Below are 23,633 nucleotides of genomic sequence, written 5' to 3' on the forward strand. Positions count from 1 at the left end.
ACACTCCTTCCGTGGCCTCCAACTGCTCTTAAACGCTAGTAAAACCAAATGCTTACTTTTTCAACCTTTCGCTGCCCGCACCCGCCCGCCCGCCCAACTAGCATCACTACTCTGGACGGTTCTGACTTAGAATATGTGGACAACTACAAATACCTAGGTGTCTGGCTAGACTGTGAACTCTCCTTCCAGACTCATATTAAACATCTCCAATTTAGGGCCTCCCGGGTGGCGCAGTGGTCTGGGGCACTGCATCGCAGCGCTAGCTGTGCCACCAGAGACTCTGGGTTCGCGCCCAGGCTCTGTCGCAGCTGGCCGAGACCGGGAGGTCCGTGGGGCGACGCACAATTGGTCTAGCGTCGTCCGGGTTAGGGAGGGTTTGGCCGGTAGGGATATCCTTGTCTCATCGCGCACCAGCGACTCCTGTGGCAGGCCGGGCGCAGTGCACGCAAACCAAGGTCACCAGGTGCACAGTGTTTCCTCCGACACCTCCGGCTGGCTTCCGGGTTGGATGTGCGCTGTGTTAAGAAGCAGTGCGGTTGGGTTATGTTGGCTTTCGACCTTCGTCTCTGAGACAAGATAGTAACTACTAACAATTGGATACCACGAAATTGGGGAGAAAAAGGGTGTAAAAAAAATATATATTATAATAATTTTTAAAAAATATTATAAAAAAATATATATATAATAWTTTTTTTTAAACATCTCCAATTCAAAATTAAATCTAGAATCGGCTCCCTATTTCGCAACAAAGCCTCCTTCACTCACGCCGCCAAACATACCCTCGTAAAACTGACTATCCTCGACTATCCTCGACTTCGGCGATGTCATTTACAAAATAGCTTCCAATACTCTACTCAGCAAACTGGATGCAGTCTATCACAGTGCCATCCGTTTTGTCACTAAAGCCCCTTATACCACCCACCACTGCGACCTGTATGCTCTAGTCAGCTGGCCCTTGCTACATTTTCGTCGCCAGACCCACTGGCTCCAGGTCATCTATAAGTCTATGCTAGGTAAAGCTCCACCTTATCTCAGCTCACTGGTCACGATAACAACACCCACCCGTAGCACTTGCTCCAGCAGGTATATCTCACTGGTCATCCCCAAAGCCAACACTTCCTTTGGCTGCCTTTCCTTCCAGTTCTCTGCTGCCAATGACTGGAACAAATTGCAAAAATCGCTGAAGCTGGAGACTTATTTCCCTCACTAACTTTAAACATCAGCTATCTGAGCAGCTAACCGATCGCTGCAGCTGTACATATCCCATCTGTAAATAGCCCACCCAATCTACCTACCTCATCCCCATATTGTTTTTATTTACTTTTCTCTTCTTTTGCACACCAGTATTTCTACTTGCACATCATCATCTGCTCATTTATCACTCCAGTGTTAATTTGCTAAATTGTAATTACTTCGCTACTATGGCCTTACCTCCTCACGGCATTTGCACACACTGTATATAGACTTTCTTTTTTTTCTATAGTGTTATTGACTGTACGCTTCTTTATTACATGTGTCGCACTGCTTTGCTTTATCTTGGCCAGGTCGCAGTTGTACATGAGAACTTGTTCTCAACCAGCCTACCTGGTTAAATAAAGTTTAAATACAAAAAACACACAGACAGGGGAATTCCTGTGCCGTTTCAGAACGTTACAGGAAAACATGAGTCACTGATGCATTTTGTTCATGTCTTATTATTAACTTGGGCAAGTAATGCATTTTCTAATAAGTTAAATATATTTAGTTGTTACGAAGTTCAATAAATGTTTGAATATTGTTGAATTCGGTTTTAATGTCTGGATTCTGTGATTCTGTCCGCATTCTCTGCGCAATGCAGATTTTATAGGGCCCTACAAGTGGCTGACACCCAGAATGATGTCGTTTGTTATTGCTGGAGAAAAACACTGTTAAGTACTCACAGATGGGCCTTTTGGATCCCAAATGTATGATATGGCTTAGTGCAATAAATATTTTCTGTTGCATTAATAGATAAATAAAACATTAATGTTGGTGTTGAAATTGAGAAAGGGAACCTTTATATTGCTGCATATCAATGTGTCTGAGCTTGAATGCGTCTCCCATCCATGGATAGGTCAACAAGTTCTCTGTCAAATTCTCTTGTAGCCTATCCTAGCCTAGTTCCAGATGTGTTTGTGCTGTCTTGCCAACTCCTGTGGTCATTGGCGTGACAATGGCCATTAAAGTTGGCGAGACAGTGCAAGCTAATCTGGATACAAGCTGTATCCTATATCCCTCTCTAGATCGCCAAATCTGCCAGTTCAATGAGTACATTTGACACCCAGCCCAGACTAACTTTCTTTTTTTTTTATACAAATGTTTGTTTCCTCAGTCTGAGTTAAAATGTATTGTCTGGAGATAGACTAGAAAGAGTCACAGTTCAATAGTACAAAATACTCCTCCACTTCCTTCCTCTTTCTCTCTCCCATTGGTCAAGCTGCACATGATTGAGCTTGGCTGGAGCAATGGGACCAATGGAATAATCCAAAAATAATATGGAATAGTTCCATCTAGTGTTTGAAAGGAAACACATACTAGTTGAACCCAGGTCTGATTTCACCCCCTAAATGGAAAAGGGTGTAAAAGAAAAGCAYCAGGTCCCTCCATTCCTCCTCCTCCGGAGCTAACAGGGTCTTTAATAATGTGTAGCCTGACTAACACTCCTCCTAACTCCCGGTTCTCCTCTAGTCTAAACACACACTACCAACTCCCTGTCCTTCTTGTCTTGCCTAGACAGTCTAGTCTCCAACCCCCTTCACTCTCCTCTCCGTCATCCCTCATGCCAAGCTAACACTCTGACTCCTCTTTAATGGATGAGTCTACGCGAGAAAGGTCAGCTTGCACATGAAGCTAATGTTACCTCTGACTTTCACTGAGTTATTGGGGAAAAAACGTTGAATTAAATCCGGTGCCAAAAACCCTACAATGGCTGATTCCTCAAGGCACAGGAAATCTCTTTTGATGTAGAGCTTCCGAGAGTGACACATTATTTGGATAGTCCATCTGTAGATCAGTAACGTTTCAACTATCTACTTAAAAAAAAWATATATTTCACCTTTATTTAACCAGGTAGGCTGCTTGAGAACAAGTTCTCATTTACAACTGTGACCTGGCCAAGATAAAGCAACGCAGTGTGACACAAACAACAGAGTTACACATGGGATAAACAAACATACAGTCAATAACACAATAGAAATGTCTATGTACAGTGTGTGCAAATGTAGAAAGATTAGGGAGTTAAGGCAATAAATAGGCCATAGTGGCGAAATAATTAAAATTTTAGCATTAACACTGGAGTGATAGATGTGCAGATGATGATGTGCAAGTAGAGATACTGGGGTGCAAAAGAGCAACAAAAAAAACAATATGGGGATGAGGTAGTTGGGTGGGCTATTTACAGATGGGCTGTGTACAGGTGCAGTGATCGGTAAGCTGCTCTGACAGCTGATGCTACTAACGCTATCCCGGAAATTAACCTTAACGCTTATACGCTTATTTTAAACCCTGAACGTAACCGTAACTTTAGGAAGCGGGTGCTTATCGACAGCTAGTTTGTTGATAATCCATCTGTACATGCTCTACGGATGGTCATACTATCAGGACTATCCAAATAAAGTGTGACCCTTCAGAGACATTACTTTGATGGTCATTTCAAACGCTAGATCAGAGCCAGATTTCAATAGAAACGTTGGCATACAGCTCCATTTTTAAATCTGCAGACATCAAGATCACCGGTGTGCTGGAGTTTCTTCAGTTTAACAGAGGCTGAAGAAACAGTAGTGACTGTGTGATAGGCTTAATTGACCTGAACTGATCTTGATGGGCTGCCGGTGGCTGAAACATTGCTCGCCACACTGTCCTCTTCAGTCAGATGAAACACTGCATTGTCTATGTGAACAAATTACATAAGTGGTATGGACATTTCACTTACATCCAATTGCTTTGTAGCCTAACTGATGGGGGGGGGGTGCAGTTCAGTCTTTCAGGAGTTTAAGGTCTTTTACTATTCATTTCACTCTTCAAGTGGGCATTAAGTATGTGCGATCTTTCAAATCCTGTTTGAACCCAGGTACGAGTACTACAGCAGTGTTCAGGTCAGCCTTGGCTGTTCTCTCCGTCTTCCCTACTTTAAAGCCAACAGCATGAGAGCCACTCGGCCTAACAGGCTGTAAACAATGAGGCCTCTCTCTCCCTCTCTCTCTCTCTCTCTCTCGATAAACACTCCAACACCATATGGAGATGAGTAACTGAGGGTCTGGCCCAGAGCCCCAAAACAGGACCGATATTACCACATATCAACCACATATCAACCCAGGAGTGACTAGGCTCTGTGGAGGCAGTCAGTGGGATGTCCAGAATCCCATACTAGGCTGAAGAGCAGGACAGATATAACCGCATATCATCAACTCAGCAGTTTGTGTAGATTTCTCTCTCTTAGACGTTCTCTGTTGACTTCTGTTGTATCCCGTTGTTGCCTTTTCCAGGAAAATAAAACCGCAGTAGATGCCAGAACGGCAATAGAACAGGACAAATAAAAAATTAAATAATAATTAACCTTTTATTTAACTAGGCATGTCAGTTAAGAACAAATTCTTATTTACAATGACGGCCTACAGATAACTCAAATCAAATTGTGTTTGTCACACGCGCCGAATACGACAGGTGTAGAATTTACCGTGAAATGCTTGCTCACGAGCTCTTCCCTACGATGTAGAGTTTAAAAAAAATAATAACACAAAGTAACACAAGGAGTAAAATACACAGAGTATCAACCCAGGAATGACTGGTTAGCCTGGTCCCAGATCTGTTTGTGCTCTACTCCATCGGTGTGGTTGTCAAGCCAAACATGACAATGAGTGGCAGGGATCGGGCATGATGGCACCAACCTCCTGTCTAGTGACTGTTGCTCTGTGGGGGCAGTAGCTCTAGGGTGTCCATACTGGACTCACACCGTAAAGGTGATGGGGGGGTAAACAAACCTGTGTATTTAAGGAGTTCAAGGCATTCGTTGTTTTGTTCCAAAAGTGGAAAGTTTAGTTGCCTACTGAATCCAAAGGTTTAACTCGGTCTGGTAATAGTTCTCTACGAACACACTCAGACACTCATTCTCTTTACAGAGATCTGGCTTTCTACACAGAGCTTTTAGTTCAAACGTCAGGGGGTGTAAATACAACTCCCTGCTCTTTCCCAATAGTTTCGTTTTGACATGCCTCCCCCGTGACCAAAGTACAATCAAGTGGGTGTGTTGTCGGGAATCAGAGTACTGTAATTACAGCATTATAACCAGTTCCAGTTAATTACTAACTAGCAGATTGTGTCCCAAGGTATTTTCAATTCACACACACGTCTCTTTCTCAATTTTTCTCTTGTTCCTTTTTTCTTCTTTCTCTCTCTCTCCCTTGTTGTTGTTTTATCTTTCTATCCATAGAAGAATTATGGTGTCTGATCTCTCTCTTTTTTTCTCTCTCTTTTTTTTCTTTCCCTCTCTCCCCGTTCCTTTTAGTATCTATCTATCTCTCTCCCCCTCCCTCTCCCCCCTGTTGTTGCTGTTCTATATTTCTATCCATAGAAGAATGATGGCATCTGATCAATCTCCCCCTTCTCCCCCCCTCCCCCCCCTCTTTCCCTCCCTGCTTATCTCCTGTCGTCTGGCTGTCGTTCAATCTCACTCTCTGCCGGATCACCCTGGTGCTGTACTCTGTACAGTAAATCAGACGCTGTGACTGAGCAGGCGAAGCTGGCAGACAACATGGGCCTTGCTTCTTTCTTTAAGAAGGTCAATATATCATCAGGAAAATGCCTCTCCACTCACTGTGAAAGAACAAAAATAAAGCAACAAGGAACCCCCTGCCCTCTCTCTCTTCTCTCTCTTCTCTCTCTCCTCTCTCTCTCTCTCTCCTGAGTAACACAAAGCCAATAGCCTGGACCCCACATCTGTTTGTTGTCTGTAGTCATTGTCATATAGGAGTTGGCTATACAGCACAAACAGATCTGGGACCAGGCTATATGAATCCAAGCTCTCATGCTGAACATTACACCCACTAACCCCTACACAATGACCAGTTAACTAAAACCATCATGGATTTAAAAAATTTGAATCATTTAGCAGACTCTCTTATCCAGGGCGACTGACAGTTAGTGCATTCATTTGAAGATAGCTAGGCGGGACAACCACATATCACAGTCGTAGTGGTTGTGTATTTAACTCCAAGCACCAGTGCGCCGTGTTTCAGATTTAAATACCACCACTAGTAATCCAAATGATAGTCCTTGCAACAAAACCATCACCATAAATTCACCTGCAGGCCATCTTAATAGCAGGCGGAGGGGGATTTTTTAACGGAAAGCGTGTGGGTTCGTCTGGTGACGATCATTGTGCTTTGATCCACAACCCTGGGAACCTGCCCAGGAACTAAACCTGCAGGAAGACAGCAGTGCTCCACTGCTGTTCTGTCTGTCTCACTCCATCTGTCTGTCTGGGGTTGTAATTGCCGTTATTGCACTGTCATTACGCAGCCCCATTTACCTACACTGTAATCATCCTGAGGGGGGTAAAGACAGACTCAGACAGACATCGGTTCAAATAGTATTTGCTTTCTTTCAAATAATTTTGAGTGTTTGATTGAGCCTGTCTGTTCACCAGATGGGCGGTCTTTACACATTTGGGACTATTCTGTTGGTTCCATTGTGCCGGGTAAGCTCAATCAAGCACAGTTAAAGTGTTTTGTAGCAAAACAAATACCATCTAAACCCAGATCTGACGCAGACAGAGCTAGTGAGGCAGGAACGAGAGGTTGTAAGTTAACATGGGGCTCTGGCATACAGTAGTGGTGATGGTTGTTGATGCCGGGAGTCACTGTAGAGCGTTCTCTCTTATAGCCTTGTTAGGAGGAGCGGGGGGTCAGCGGTCACCTAGATGGTCTGGGGCCTGTGGGCCGTTTTTAGGAGGGGGGAGGCCAGGAAGTTGGCGGGTTGCCAGGTACAGGGCCCGTAGTCAGGATCCCCCCCTCTCTTTCTCTCTCCGTCTCTGTATCCCTCTTTTTTCCCCTTCTTTGTCTCCCTCTCTTTCTCCCTCCGTCTCGGTCTCTTTCTCTCGCGCTTTCCTTCTCCCCTCCTCCCTCCCAGAGTGTCAATGCTCCCAGACAACCATCAGCCTGTTGCGTGTACAGGCCTGTGTCTCCAGGTGTGATCCTATAAACCCCTCTCTGTGGGCTCCCTCCATGCAGTGCAACACTGCATGCTTCCTATTGTTTAGAAACATAAGACTTCGCCTCAAGTGTCCTTAAGCTCAGCCAGGGCTCAGGAAATGGCCCACAGTGATACCAGGGTTGAACTACAATGAGTCATGTTCCTCGCTGTATTCTTCCTTTTGTGATTCTAAAGGCGTTTTTTTTTTTTTTTGTCTAAAAAGTTATTTAAACTGCGTGTTATTCAGCTAATGTACGGTAAGTGAATCTGTTGTGATGGGGAGATTGTGTGTCTGGGGGCGTACGAAGTTGTCTTCTCCTTGAAGTCTGTAGCAGATCATTACATAACGGGTCTGTCTTACCTCAGGAATCCCCTCTAATGGCACAGTACAGGAAGACAGGAACAGGAAGAGCAAAACCAAAGCATCAACCAGGGATCCACATACTTTATGCACTCTTAAAACACACAGGGTTGAAGAAGTGGGGTAGGAAGGTGGGTGTGTTTTTGAGTGCATGTCTTTGTGTTTTGAGAGAAGAAGTGAATCTATTTCAGGTAGGCGAAGTATCAAAAAGCAAACACAAATTCATTGGGTGAAACTACATTGTGCCCCCCTGTCTCTCTCTCGATGCAATGTATACTGTTTGGCTATAGAGCACCGTCAGCATATACCCACTTATGCAATTCCCAATGTATTTATTTCCTTGCTTTTCGTCCAATTTCTTTGCTGTGTGGATAATGGTTTATACTGTAGTGTAATGGACTCTGAGGTTAGGACATTTTACAGGACCAGAGCTCGATTCTGTTATCTTCTGAAGTAAGCGACTGGGCCAAACGCTTACAAAAGTATTTTTGCATGAATGAAATCCAACCGACTCCTAATTGAGGACTGATGCGTCTTTTTTGTAAGCGTTTTATACAAGGAACCAAACACGCTGTTCAAATGTATTTCTGCCACTGTTCGTGAGGTACATACTGCAGGTAAAAACCCTACTGCGGCCATTCAACTTACAATGCAAGTTGCTGTGTCATAATGGTGGTTCCAGCTAGTTTTGAGATCTCTGCGAAGTACTCGGAAGAAAAGTCTGTGAGTCTGTGTGCAATTAGGTGCTTGTGATGCGATGCCAGAGCCACGTTCATTGTGGTTTGGTTCAGAAATGCAGCAACTGGGACCAGATGTTTGAACGGGCCTCCGTAGTAAGTAAGCACTCTCTCTTCTTTAGATGAAAACCCCCCTCTCTCTCTCTCCCTCTCGATTGATTGATCCAACCTAAGCCACTTTATGCAACGATTTACTACCCTTCCCCGCAATTCTGTGTTCAACTTTRTCCCTCCCCTCTTCTCCATTTAGCATGCTAATGTCCAAGATGGGCTGGCTGAGATGCGTTTGAATCATGTAAATTGCTTTGCCTTTGTATTCAGAAGGTATGTTAACAGCTTCTATTGAGTCAGTGGGAGAAAATGAGCTTTAAAACTATGGTCAATTAGCACTTGTTAACTTCCAGCCACTCCCTATAGTTCTATTGAGGCACTCTTGCCCTCTGGTATACCAACCCCTTCCTTGTTCCTATGGGGGCACCATGCTCCAAGACAACCACTGCCTCCCTAAAGTCACCTAGCTGACCCCCTCGAAAGCTCCAACTCTGCTTATATCTCTACGTAATTGTTCTAGTTTAGCATCAGGGGACACACTATGGTCCAGTCCTATGGAATGACAGCCTGGACAGATGGAATGTAATATTGACAACGACAGCTGATGGGTCCGTGCCTGTACAGAATAAAGATGCTCAGAGAGGAGTGATGTGTCCACGCTGTGGTATTATTACAGTCACACACACACACACACACACACACACACACACACACACACACACACACACACACACACACACACACACACACACACACACACACAATCTCAGTGCCCCATTGGAGGTGGATGGTTAGGATGCTGTAGCCTGAAGCTTCTGAGGAGAGCTGGGTGATTGAGTTAGCTGCTCCCTGCAGCTTCCCGAGCTAGCCAGGCCCCAGGCGGCAAGGCCACACCAAGGTTATCTGTACATCTTGTGCCCTTGAGCCCCGACTGGAGGCTGTGTGTGGCCCCCGTTTGTCTGAGCCGTCTGTCTGTCATGCATCGGCTGACTCTTCCCCCTGGGAAGAGGGAAAGAGCAGACTGCAGAGGGGTGGAGGGAATGGTGGACATTTTAGTCATTTAGCAGATGCTCTTATCCAGGGCGACTTACAGTAGTGAGTGCATACATTTTCATATTTTGTTTGTACTGGTCCCCCATGGGATCGGAACCCACATTCAGCTGAGCCACACAGGACTGAGATGTGGGAGGGGGGGGGGGGGGGTAGGGGGGGTGGGGAGAAACGGTGGAGGGATGGAGGAACCAGTGGAGGAAATGTCTGTGAACTAAAGGAGTGTCAGGGAATGGCTTATCCAAGGGGGAAAGGGTCTTTTATACAACAGAAAATTACCAGATTAGGGTTGTGTCCCAATTGACACCCTGGTTCCTATTTAGTGCACTACTTTTGACCAGGACCCATAGGGCTCTGGTGAAAAGTAGTGCACTATATGGGGGATATGGTGAGATTTGGGACGCGGCCTAGTATTCAGCATTCAGGAAGTGGGTTTGCATTCTAAAGCTAAAATAATCCCTTTAGAGAGAAATGGTCTTGTACAGTTCGAGGCAGGGGGAGGGTCTCCAGTTGCCCATCGTGTGTGTGCGTGCTCATTGTCCCATTAACAGTGGCTGCTGRAGAGGTTGGAGGGGCAGCAGGTGCAGACGCTTCCAGACACACACGCGCACACGCACACAGACTTCCACAGAGGAAGGAGCAAAGCCCTGTAAATCCTTCAGCCCGGTGCTCCGGAGCCCTCTTCACCCTCCAAGGCCTGTCAGTAGCCAGAGAATACAGGGCTTTCTCACGCCAGACAGGCAGCGCTTCTGTCTTCCCTCTGTCTCTTCTGGTGCTATCTTTTAACACACACACACATTCTCCCCCCCCCCCACCACTTCTCCCTCCGCCTCGCCTCTCCCTCTATCTCTCTCTCCACTCTACACCCATGCTGACAATCTAGACATAGCAAGCAAGCCTCTGTTCTCTCGTCCTCAAATCTAATTTCTCCAGTCTTTCCTCTTGTGTAATTGCCGCTGTGGTTTTTTTCTTACCTTTCAGACATGTTAGTCATCCTCTGTTCCCTTTTCCTGGCTGTCTCACCACTCACCCCCAATGCTATTTTAGGAGATATTCAAAGGGACTGTTTTGTTGTATCTGAAGTTGTAAAGAGAAGTCTGACATTATGTTCGTGGAGATATCCTCATGATATCCTGCCTTTTTATAACAACCTCTGGAGATATGAAACATTTATAAAATGCTGTTCTGCTATTTATTAATTCAGACGAGGTGGGAGTCTGGGAGAGAGTTTATGGAGTTGGATGTTGTGTAGAAAATGCTATGTTCATGTAAGCCCCATCTCAGACAARCACTTTGTCGGAAGAGTTATAACAGTGTTTTGCAGGAGCCTATGCCCTCTCTGACATTTGATCACTGGACGTATTAGTTAAATGTCACCTCCATATGTCTGGATTTGGCACCACGGATGATTTAATTCGTTCCGGTYGGAAAGTGTCCTCGGTGTGTAAGCTCTCTACGAGAGCTGTGTTTATAGGTCTGGTACTGTAGGGTCAGACAGGGCAGACCCCGCATATGTTTGTACTGAGTAGTTACTGTACGGTACACTGTTAATGCGTTTCAAATGGCACCATATTTCCTTTTATAGTGCACTACTTCAGTCAAATGTAGTGTCTTTTTATATAGGGAGTAGGGTGCTATTTGGGACTTTGCCTTTGATTCCAGTGTAGTCACTAGCCATGCCTTTGACCCTGCCTGAGGTACATGTTCATTACAGTTGACAGCAGTCTGAATGGGAGTCAGAGGCCTGGCAGMGGAGCCACGGACCCCTGTAGGACGGGAATAAACCCAGGCCTTTATACTGAGGACAAAAGCGCGACAGGGGATCACAATTTATGGTCTTTATGTAACCACACTGGCCGGGGAAGGGGGGCGAGGGGTAGGGGTGTGTAGTAGGGGTTGGTTGAGGTGACAGAAGGAGGTGAAAGAGTCTGAGGTGGTTAGGGGGAAGGTATAATTTCCCCTTGTCTCATCTCACACCTGAATCACATATGAATCTGGAACAAAGAAATAGATGGTATGAAACCGATATGATCACTGTAGACTAGATCTATAGACCATAGTCATTAACATCCCTAAAGAAACAGTGAGGATTCCCTCCCCTTCCATTTAGTATCATCACCATTAGGTGATGAGGGAYTTCATTAGATTGCTGTAATTATCCCTCATTGGGAACAGTCATGTGTATTGGAGATGTAATTTATCTCAGTAGCTCTCCGTACGCAAAGTCCTCCATACTGCTCCGATACGCTCCGTACCTTGTTCTGACTCGCCCCTCTTTGTCTTTCTCCAAAGATCAGGCTGCCCCGCACACGCACGCGCACAACTTTATGCTATTGAAATGGAATGGAGAGTAATTAGTTACAGAAATGGATTGTGAATTAAACCATGTGTATTGTGCAGTGATCACACTGCACTCCCCTGTCMAATGTTGTATTTTCTGTACTTTCTAATCTGTAACTGTTGTTCATTAGGAAGCATGAGCCATACAACATTCAGAGAGAAAATAGTCGCAGGGATCACATTATGTTAATTGATACCGGATTGTTATAAGGAATATAGCCATTTTTCATGGCGAGAATGTTGTAAGAAATGCTTGTCTTGGCTTCGAACCAGAATTGTGTTTTTCTAGAGCCCGAGGTGGCGGAAGGCAAGGCCGGAAGCTCTCGATCAGTCTCCCTTTGACACTGCTGCACAGCAATGTGCTGACCGGTGCCACTGACAGATCAAGGAGGAAGTGACTAGGCAGGCGTTGCCTGTGTGGTGTGGGAGTTGGTCTGTGTCACTCAATAGACGGCCAACAACTTCCCAGACTGCAACAGACAGGCCAGAGGCCACCGTTTATTARCCTCATCTTAAAGTCACTGTGTAATCCGGTATGGTTGTCTTGTGTCCTGCTCCCTGCTATTAAATTCCTKATTTTCCTTTCTGTTTACTTTCCTCCGGCAACTCTTAGGTCTTACGCAGACCTTTCGGGCTTAGAGAGGGTTCTGACATTCTTATTACCCGCTATATCTAGTTTTTCCTAGGCCATTCTTTTCCTTTTGATTGCAATGGACAACTGCTTGGGACAACAGTAAATCAACAGCGTGTCCTGCACCGGGTTTGGAGTGTTGCCAAACAGATCCATTCTGTGGGCTAGCWAGTTTATTCCATATCCTGCAGTCTATTGTGAAATGGCTAGGCTCAGAGTTGATTGAATGTAAAGCAGGAGCTTTGAGAGGACAAGGTGGTGGGAAGTCTGGGTATGAGGCAGTGTCCCCTGCAGTGGCTGATCTACTTGCAGAGATTTATATTGAGCTATTTTATTATGTCTAACTAAGACTACTTGCTGTTCCATTGCTGAGCCCGGCGCATTACTGTGGTAGAACTGCGTCTACATTCAAATACTATTGAGGTATTTCATTCTATCTAAAGGCTCTGGTACCTGCGGCACTGGTGCTGAGCCAGCTGTAYTACTACGCTGAAGTAGAGCGGCGTCTACGTAGACGTTTCCGTGGTGGAGGCACAGTGACTGTGAAATGTGACTACCTTCTGTGGTGGCTGTAGCTGTGATAGACTGAGAACTCTCCATGAATGTCGTAAAGGCTCGTAAATGGAAAAGGATGCATTTTCAAACTGGCTACTAGTGATGTCCTCGGGCATTTGTAGCGTGTTTTATCCACTGTCTATGACAGATAATCTGTTTAGAGGGCATCTGTTATTGCGTTGTGACTTCAGAATGAATTTACCTTGGAGACACAGCGTATAATACTACTTTACCCCATGCAGGTCTTTCTCTCTGCAGTAGGCTTGGCTAGTCTATGATGTTAGTTTTTGTTATAACTTCAAACACCTGGTTGTACTTGACCTCACCTCAATGAAAATAACACATTCAGAACCTTCAACTATTCTTATGAAATCCAAACCTTGCAAGACACTCCAAAGCTAATGTTTTCTTCTTCTCCTGCGCAGGAGGCAAGGCTTTCTCTCGCTCTCTCACTCGCGCTGTCATTCGCTCTCTCTCTACAGGACAAAATACAAACCCTCCAACCCAAAAAGGCCTGTGGGGTTGATGATATGCTAAATGAAATGATAACATATACAGACCACAAATTCCAATTAGCTATACTTAAAACTCTTAACATCATTCTCAGTTTTTTTCTCCCAAATTACCGTACAACAGACCATGTATTCACCCTGCACACCCTAATTGACAAACAAACCAAAACAAAGGCCAAGTCTTCTCATGCTTTGTTGATTTCAAAAAAGATTTGGGCTCAATTTGGCATGAGAGTCTGCTATACAAATTGATGGAAAGGGGTGATGGAGAGGGGGGGCGTACGACATAACATCCATGTACACAAATAAGTGTGTGGTTAAATTGGACAAAAACATACATTTCTTTCCACAGGGCCAGGGGGTGAGGCAGGGATGCAGCTTAAGCCCCACCCTCTTCAACATGTATATCAATGAATTGGCGAGGGCAATAGAACAGTCTGCAGCACCCGGCCTCACCCTATTAGAATCTGAAGTCAAATGTCTACGGTTTGCTGATCTGGTGCTTCTGTCCCCGACCAAGGAGGGGCTACAGCAGCACCTAGATCTTCTGCACAGATTCTGCCAGACCTGGGCCCTGACAGTAAATATCAGTAAGACAAAAATAATGGTGTTCCAAAAAAAGTCCAGTCGCCAGGACCACGAATACAAATTCCCTCTAGARACCYTTGCTCTAGAGCACACAAACTATACATACCTTGGCCTWAACATCAGCGCCACAGGTAACTTCCACAAAGCTGTGAACGGTCTGAGAGACAAGACAAGAAGGGCCTTCTATGCCATCAAAAGGAATATAAKATTTGACATACCAATTAGGATCTGGCTAAAAATACTTGAATTAGTTATAGAACCCATTGCCCTTTATGGTTGTGAGGTCCGGGGTCCGCTCACCAACCAAGAATTTGACAAAATGGGACAAACACCAAATTGAGAGACTGCATGCAGAAGTCTGCAAAAAAATCCTCTGTGTACAACGTAAAACACCAAATAATGCATGCAGAGCAGAATTAGGCTGATACCTGCTAATTATSAAAATCCCCKAAAAATGTACAACAAAAGGAAGCGATTCCCAAACGTTCCTTAACAAAGACATCACCTACCGAGAAATGAACCTGGASAAGAGCCCCCTAAGCAAGCTGGTKTTGGGGCTCTGTTCACAAACACAAATAGACCCCACAGAGCTCCAGAACAGCAACACAATTAGACCCAACCAAATCATGAGAAAACAAAAAGATAATTARTTGACACATTGGAAAGATTTTACAAAAACCTGAGCAAACTAGAATGCTATTTAGCTTTAAAAAGAGAGTACACAGTGGCAGAATACKTGACCACTGTGACTGACCCAAAATTAAGGAAYTCTTTGACTATGTACAGACTCAGTGGGCAGACCTGGCTCTCAAGAGAAGACAGGCTATGTGCACACTGTCCACAAAATGAGGTAGAAACTGAGCTGCACTTCCTGACCTCCTGCCAAATGTATGACCATATTAGAGACCCATATTTCCCTCAGATTACACAGARCCACAAGAATTTGAAAAAACAAATCCAGTTTTGATAAACTCTCATATCTATTGGTTGAAATACCAGTGTGCTATCACAGCAGCAAGATTTGTGACCTGTTGCAGCAAGATTTGTGACCTGTTGCCGTTGCCACAAGAAAAGGGCAACCAGTGAYGCACAAACACCATTGTAAATACAACCCATATTTATTTATTTTCCCTTTTTGTACTTTAACTATTTGTGCATCATTACAGCACTGTATATAGACATAATATGACATTTGAAATGTCTTTATTCTTTTGGAACTTTTGTGAGTGTAATGTTTACTGTATATTTTGTTCATTTAACTTTTGTTTTATATATTTCACTTGCTTTGGCAATGTAAACATGTGTTTCCCATGCCAATAAAGCCCATTGAATTGAGAGGGAGGCAAAAAGAGAGAGAGAGACAGATGAGAAATCCTAGTTTCTTCTGGAGAGGAAGAGAGAGCGAGAGAGAGACCACTTGGTATTCTCTACCATTGTTGACTGTAATATACAATATTCCTTTGTCACTGTTTTCGTTTCATGACAAAGCGTTCCTGTCTGAAATTGAGTTGTTTATTCAGTGTGTTTCCCTGTACACAGAACTTTGGTCCCATCTAACAAGCGTTTTCTTTTTTGACGTTCGTTGTTAGGGTTGTGGTTTTGAATTCTAACTTACCGTGTGTGCRTGCGGGAACAGGTACGTTGACATGTTTATTTTCTGTTAAAGAGCAGAACGTAAAACAGCAGCCTAGCTAGGAGCTCTAAGATCCTCTCAGCGCCGTGGCAACACGACGATCTTTAAGCAATATACAGAGCTGTTCTGTACGGTCAGCTCGTGGCCCAAGTCTTGACAAAGGAAACGCAAACCGCTAGATGCCCCTGCCCTGCCGGCCTAATACACTGCCATCAGTCCACTACTTATCACAGCACGCCCAATGWATGGTGAGGCTACAGCCTGGCAGGACCTATTTAACACTAAACACATCTCTATAGCGGTCTGGCTGAGGCCGACTGGCTGAACGACACTCTGATTTACCCTTTTTGAAGATGTTCTCGTCTTTTGAACACATTTTTAAACATTTTTAAAAGTCCCTGATTCGTTTTGAGGATGTGTTTTAAGCTGATATTTGTAAATGTAGTCGTGTTTGCAGGGTGCCATCCTACGACTTTTACTCGTTCCTGTGGTACTTTTTGATCTCGGACTAATGTGTGTGTCTGTCTGTCTGCTGTGCATTTTGTGTTGCAGGTCCACACAGAGTGTCCCGGTGTCCGGCCAATGAGTTTGAGTGTCTGGGGACAGATGTGTGTGTCCACATGAGCAGGCTGTGTGATGGGAGCCCTGACTGCACTGACGGCTGGGACGAGGGGCCACACTGTCGAGGTAACACACACAAACACGCGCGCAGCTTTCTGGGGTCCTTCCTAGCTCCTACAGAACACTGGGCCAGCCAATCCTGTTGCAGCCAGTGACTGTGTTTTCTGTCTGGTTCCACAATGCGACACTATGAACTCAATAGCTGTCCGAAATGACAACGTATTCCGTATATAGTGCATTACTTTTGGCCAGGAAATAGGAGGCCATTTCAGACAGCCAATATGTCCCCTCTGTGTGGCTCTTATCTTTTTGTCTGGTTCCACAATGAGAAGCCTCAATAATGTCCTCTCTATGGCTCTAATTAATAGGGATTGGATTTGATGATGGGATTCTCCTCCTTTCTGTCGGCCCGGTTGGCTGTCTGGATAAATGCTCCGCTCTGCCAGCCAGAGCCGGGGAAGTGGCCTCAGAGCCTGGGTTGATTTAGGGCCTCTAGGGCCTGATTTGATAAATTAATGACTTTTTTCCCCCAGAGAGAAGAGGAGCCATTGTGATAACGGAGGCCATCTCATTAAAGCAGCTGATGGAGGAAGACAGTGTTTATTGGAAAAGAGAAGAGATTACAGTTTGGGGTGGGTGGGGGGGGTGTACTGGAGAGATAAAGGACGAGAACAGAGGATTCATAAAGCTGAAATTGAGTGATATTAGTCAAACTTTTTTGATGTCATGGTGTTTCTATTATACTGGGACATGTTTTTGTTGGTTTGGTTCCCCAACAACAAATATTGGCGCCAAACAAACGGGTCTCTGCGGACCAACGTCCTAGAACACCGACAGGCTCTGGAAAGACCAGAACACATTAGAACTGACAGGTCCACACAGTCCTAGCTATCTTATACCAAGAAAGATATGGCCTCTTTATTTTTCTTTGGAATATTCTTTTTGTTTTATGCATTTATAATTCCTCTTTTTTTTATGTGTTTATTACTTCCGCTTTAGTTTTGTGTTTACAATTCTGCTTAAGTTTTATGTGTTCATAATCCAGCTTACTAGAATTCTAGCAGGAACACATTGAGCAGAAATGGGGGGGAGATAAGAGTTGAAGTGACATTTGTGTGAAGTAGGTTAAAGGGACAGATTCCCTGCCTTGCGCAACGTTCTGCCGATGTCATCGAGACATGACCCGCAGCGCCTGTCCCCGGTCGAGCACGCCGGTCCATCTGTCCCCGTGAGGATGGACTACCACACACACACACACACACACACACACCAGTGACAGTGTGTTTGCCAGAACCTTCTGATGCGACGTTGTTTGAGTGTGTGTGTGAGCCTCCCAATTTCATGAAAAGCCTCACCATTTCACAAGCATCCCAGTGTTTGCTTGAACAAACTGCCAGCTTGCGCAATCCAAGTGGACCCTAGCCTGGTGCCGATGTGTCAAAGCGCGCTTCTGTCATTCGCTGTGTTCAAAGAATTATCCAGAAGTTGTTGACAAGGGGAGTGAGGGAGCCAGAGTAGGAGGCAGGCAAGGGAGGAAGTTATCGCAGTACAATACATTTTACAATKCATTTGAGTGACAGGGTAATATGGTGACTGGGTGTGGGAGGTTGAGGGGTGGTGGAAGGGTGTTTAAAACGTGGGTTATGGCCAGGTTTTGTCCTGCCTACTGTGTTACTGGGCAGCTGAGGCATTCACACACATCTCTGAAGATTTAAAGAACTTCCGACAGCTCTTTCTTTCTCTCGCTCTTTTTCTCTCTCTCTCTCTCTCTCTCGCTCTACACCTACCTACACAGAAGAGGCCAGTAAGTGGGCAAGGCCTCTCATATAATCTCCACACTAGTGTTTAATTGACAGGGAAAGAGAATGGGGTCAGGGTAGTGTCCCCCTCTGCTCCCATTCCAAAATGGAAACCCTCCATGATTTATGCATGCCCTTCTTTATAGCCTGATCTGTTTTTGCTCTTATGGTCATTGGCAAGACGGCACCAACAGACCTGGGACCAATAATAAATTCCAGTAATTTTGAAAGGAAAATCGATTGAAAGCACCGGCAACCTACTTGAGGCAAGAGATTTTGAAAAGTCATCATATTAATTTGTATGCTCGATTCTGGGACCAGAATTAGTTTATTGTCTTGTCGTTATGGTTGTGTTGCYTCATGTTGCTCTGTATATCTGGCTAGTCAGGAACTAGGACGTACAGTGTTGTAAAGCTGGGTTTATGACCCACTAGTCCCYTCCTGTTATCACTTTTCATTCCTGGTGAAGATAATATCAGAGTGTTGCAGTATAGGCTATTGGTGGCAGTTAACGGAATCAAAAGATTAGCCTGTATGTTGTTAATATTAGTGCTCACGTMTTTGTGTATGCGTGAACATTCTAGGTTGTGCATGTGTGCCCTCGCGCTAGTGTGTMTGTGTGTATGTGGAAGGTTCGATAATGCGTTGCTTTGGGACACCTTGACTCTGTGCAAGATCTGATGAAATGTTCAACCCGGTGTCCAAAAACTGTCTCTGTTTGAAGGCTGTGGGTCTTCCAGTAGGACAACGACCCCAAACGCACATCAAAAGCACCCTGTATTGGTTCAATATGAAACTCTGGAGTGGACAGTGTCCGAGTCCAGATCTTAATCACATCCATGACCTATGACTCGAGCTGAAATGTGGTCTGCTGAAGAGTGCTCGTAGAAAGGTGTACCAAGCTTATTATAGCTACAATGAGCATTTGTTGGCAGTTAGCTTGGCCAAAGGCTGTGCAACCAAGTACTAGCTATGGYGTGCCAATACTTTTGTCTTTTATTTTCTAAATAAATATTGTAAACTTAACGTAACAAAATATAATTGGTTCTGCAATGTTGAAAAACCAAATAACAAAGTGTGAAGACCAACAGTTTTTCTTCAATGTCAACTTATTTTAGGAGAAATGGGAAATTATTAAAGAAAAGTGCAAGGGTGCCAATATATTTGGCCGCAACTGTATAAGGGTAATTGAGTTGCTAATGGCACCCAGCAGTACCCCGGYCAGCCGTCAATTTGAGTTAGTCAGTGAGAGGGACTGAGCTAGCCTGCAACGTCACTTCCTGGAGTAGCTCAAACTGCGTATGTTACAGTAGGGCTCCATGAGACGCCATCTTAACCAACTGCATTTGGCTTCAATGTGCTATTGAGTCTCCGCACAGGACTGAACGGTGTCACGCACAGGAGGTTGGTGGCACCTTAATTTGGGAGGACGGGCTCGTGGTAATGGCTGGAGCAGAAGAGGTGGAATGGTATCAAATAAATCCAACGTTGGTTTCCAGGTGTTTGACGCCAGTCCTCCCCTCAGCAGCCTCCACTGGTATCACGTGATCGATGGCTTTGTCCATTCATGTGTACAGTCATTAGTATGCATGCGTACATGAGCCAGTCTGTGGCTGTTTGCTACTCTTATTAGTTAATCCTTCTGTGTGTTTAGCACATACTGCCAGTGTTTGGGTCTGTTTGCTCACCACTCTGGCTCTCCCCCTTTCTCTACGGAGACGGCAAACAACGGCCTACACCAGTGGAGGCTGCTGAGGGGAGGACGGCTCYTAATAATGGCTGGAACGGACTCGGGAATGTCATCGAACACATGGAAACCGTGCTCCAGAAAATGGCACCCCTATTCCCTAGCTCACTACTMTTGACCAGAGCCATATGGGACCTGGTCGGAGGTAGTGCACRGCATAGGGAATAGGGTGCCATTTGTGGCACTGTCCAGGTGGAGGATTAGGACAGGGTCATGTCCGGGCATGTCTCCAGACCAGGCAGAGACTGACGGAGGAGAGTGGAGGGTTAGGAATGTCTCGACCCTGGGCTGGCCTGGATGAAAGGACAGGTAGACYCTGCAGCTTCCTCACTGCTAAGTGTCACTTGTACAGAAGCCAATAGAACATGCCCACTGAATCACATGCCGTCTCCTTCAGTCAACAAGCCAGCCAGCCAGTCAGTTTGCAGTATAGATTGATGTAGCAGGGAATGGATGTGGAGCGATCAATAGGTCTGCTGGGGTAGGGAAAGAGTCTTAGAAGTAATGAAGGTTGTGAAATAGTATGGAGACGCTAGTGTACTGATACCTGGTCAGGGCCCTGTCCTTGTCTGTCCCTTTCACCCCACCTAGTTCACCCCACCTAGTTCACCCCACCTAGTTCACCCCACCTAGTTCACCCCACCTAGTTCACCCCACCTAGTTCACCCCACCTAGTTCAGGGCTTGTGAGTTGAAATATTGATCAGAGGCCCTGGAACTGGCCTGTTTGTCATGAGGTGGAGGAAACATCAAACTTGTATATGTTTCCTCCTCTGTGCTTCCCTGTTTGGGAGAGCACTCAGCATCACTCACCTACTCTCTCTCTCTGTGTGTCTGTGTGTCTGTGTGTCTGTGTGTCTGTGTGGTTCAGCGGTCGGAAATCCCGCTCCTTGCTCACAGAAAAAAGAAAAATGGCTCTCCATTCATTAAATTTACAATTTAACCAACGCCCATCAAGTTTTGTGACTACCTGGGCCTACCAATTGCTTTTGAAGTATTGGAACAAATCCATATGATTTGAGTGAAATGTATTATAATAAACATGAAATGGTGAATGTAAGAAACGCTCATCATTTCAAATAGGCTACATGTCCTATTAAACAGCATCTAAACACTCTAAATAGGTCAGGAGCCAGACGGGGAGCCTAAGAAAGAACGGAAATGAATTATTCAGGTTATATTATTTCAAGGCTATAGCCTACAAAGAAATACATCGTCAAGCATTTGCGAGTGCAACACAATAGGCCGATAGGGACCTAAAGCACTCAGCATTTAAACAACATTTAGTTGCATTAAATCATTAGTCTATAAATTGCGAATATAGGCTGTGACTTACTTAGAATGAAATACAAATTAAATGAAAAATGTCTTAGGCTCAGTCTACAGTGCCTTTTTGAATTCATTTTTAGAAACACCGGTTTGGCTGTGGCTTCAGGCTCATGCGATGGTGCCTGGAGAGCAGGCCAGCAGTAGAGAATATCCTCTCCACACTTGCAGAGCCATTGGGGATGCTAAACACCCTTTTGGCCATTCTTGCCAGGCTGGGCACGGATACAAAGTTTATTTTATTATTCTAGGTAGGCCTGAAGATTTTTAGGCAAAATAACCCAATCAAAACGGAAAGCTTCTTGAAATATTGGAATATGCCAATATTATGGCCTATTATGTAGAWAATAGAACAAAATGAAYGAAACTTAAGAGATCCTATTTTGTTTAWAAATACTTTGCTACATTGACACAGTTATCTACCCATCTCGTTTGTTCCACCTAGCATGTGCACGTACAGTAGTAAGTACGCCATCATGCTTTCGGGATATGTGTCTTTTCAGATCCCACAATGATTATTTAGTTGTGGACACTACATCACCACACTCCCGCTCTTGCCCCTCATCTTTGTAAGTCGCTTTGATTTAACACCTGTCTGTTTTATCTGTTTCTTAATGAAAATATTTAGTGAACTCCATGACAGTAGATAAAGCAAGGGACTATAGCAGCACACAAGTAGACTACAAATGCATGCTGGGCCGGGGCATGCKCTGAGCTTGTGAAGTGAGCGCTATTGGAGCGGGAGAGAAGGCTGAGGAATCTCGCTRCGCTCCAGTCAAATTGGGCATGCTCCGCTCCTCGCTCCACTCCACTCACATACTCGTGTGTGTGTGGTTCAGGCTCACACATCGCATACTAATAGACAAGTCTCCCTAACCCCTGACATTAGAATTCATAGACAACTCTCCCTGCCCCCCCCCGTAGTCCATCCATGAGCTCTAAGTTGTTTTCTAGACATTTAGATTAGTGAGAGGGCTTATGCCGGCCCATCCTCGGTGGAACTAAAAGGATCACTGTCGACGTTCTGACATGCTTGTTGAACACTTCAGGCTGGTGTGTGTTTGTGCGGCATGCTTGTTGAGCACTTCAGGCTGGTGTGTGTTTGTGCGGCATGCTTGTTGAACACTGACTCAAGACAACAGTGTGACGTGTTTCCTCAGGTCATTAACCCTGGCTAAATGGCTGAAAGAAGACTGCTGTTGAAAGAGTGCTGTTGTTGACTGGTGCCTGTTTGACTATTGGTGCTGTCGACTTAGTAACACTCCATGTCCTGTGGAAAAATGTCTATTCGTTGCAGTGTTCTGTATGGAAATGAAAGCAATAGAAGTCTATCTATTTCTATGGTATTCTGCTCTCATCTCCTCTCTGGGGCACAGTGGGGCACAACAAACACAATTCCATTCTATAGGAATTCTATGGCCACAACCACTGACTCTGCATGCATGTATTCCGTTTCTGACTCGTTCCCTGAGAGTGTTGTTCTTTGAGACTGGTGTTTTGRGGGTACTATTTAATGAAGCTGCCAGTTGAGGACTTGTGAGGCGTCTGTTTCTCAGACTAGACACTCTAATGTACTTGTCCTCTTGCTCAGTTGTGCACCGGGGCCTCCCACTCCTCTTTCTATTCTGGTTAGGGCCAGTTTGTGTTGTTCTGGGAAGGGAGTAGTACACAGCGTTGTACCAGATCTTCAGTTTCTAGGCAATTTCTCGCATGGAATAGCTTTCATTTCTCAGAACAAGAATAGACTGACAGGTTTCAGGAGAAAGGTCTTTGTTTCTTGGCCATTTTGAGCCTGTAATCGAAACAGTCTAAGGAAGGCCAGTTTTTTGCTTCTTTAATTAACACAACAGTTTCAGCTGTGCTAACATAATTGCAAAAGGGTTTTCTAATAATCAATTAGCCTTTTAAAATGATAAACTGGATTAGCTAACACAACGTGCCATTGGAACACAGGAGTGATGGTTGCTGATAATGGGCCCATGTAGATATTCCATAAACATTCTGCCGTTTCCAGCCACAATAGTCATTTACAACATTAACAATGTCTACACTGTATTTCTGATAAATTTGATGTTATTTTAATGGACACATTTTTTTGCTTTTTCTTCAAAAGCAAGGCCATTTCCAAGTGACCCCAAACTTTTGAACGGTAGTGTATGTTTAGATGAGACCGCTTGAAATTGAGGTTCTTCGGACAATATCTACATATGCAGTACTGATTGTGATGGTTAAAGCTAGAGGCTCTGGCTAGAGGATGGTGAGGTGGTGGCCTGGGGCTGATGTTGGCTTGGAGAGGCAGCACCCTGGCTCCCATTGGCACGGTTTGCCTCTGTGTGAATGTTAGTGTTGGTCATTTGGCACAGTGGGTTTCAGTGAATAGGTGTGATCCGGGGCACACAGTGTTAGCCTGCGGCGCTTCCTCTCAGCGAGACCACACAAAAGGGCCATTGTAGCCCCGGGTGCCCCACAGGCTTTTA

The 23,633-nt window shown here is 44.9% G+C and overlaps 1 protein-coding gene across 1 annotated transcript in view; it reads left to right on the forward strand.

Moving 5' to 3' along the window:
* LOC111976213 (low-density lipoprotein receptor-related protein 1) overlaps window positions 1-16,455 on the forward strand; it is a 54,705-nt gene extending 38,250 nt beyond the window's left edge. The window contains exon 3 of the mRNA XM_024004960.2: window positions 16,217-16,455. Within this exon, the coding sequence (XP_023860728.1) occupies window positions 16,217-16,440 (224 nt within the window). The 3' untranslated portion in view covers window positions 16,441-16,455. The remainder of the gene's footprint in view (window positions 1-16,216) is intronic.
* The last annotated feature ends 7,178 nt before the right edge of the window (window positions 16,456-23,633 follow it).

Source organism: Salvelinus sp. IW2-2015, linkage group LG17, assembly GCF_002910315.2.
Source record: "Salvelinus sp. IW2-2015 linkage group LG17, ASM291031v2, whole genome shotgun sequence".
NCBI classification, from domain to species: domain Eukaryota; kingdom Metazoa; phylum Chordata; class Actinopteri; order Salmoniformes; family Salmonidae; genus Salvelinus; species Salvelinus sp. IW2-2015.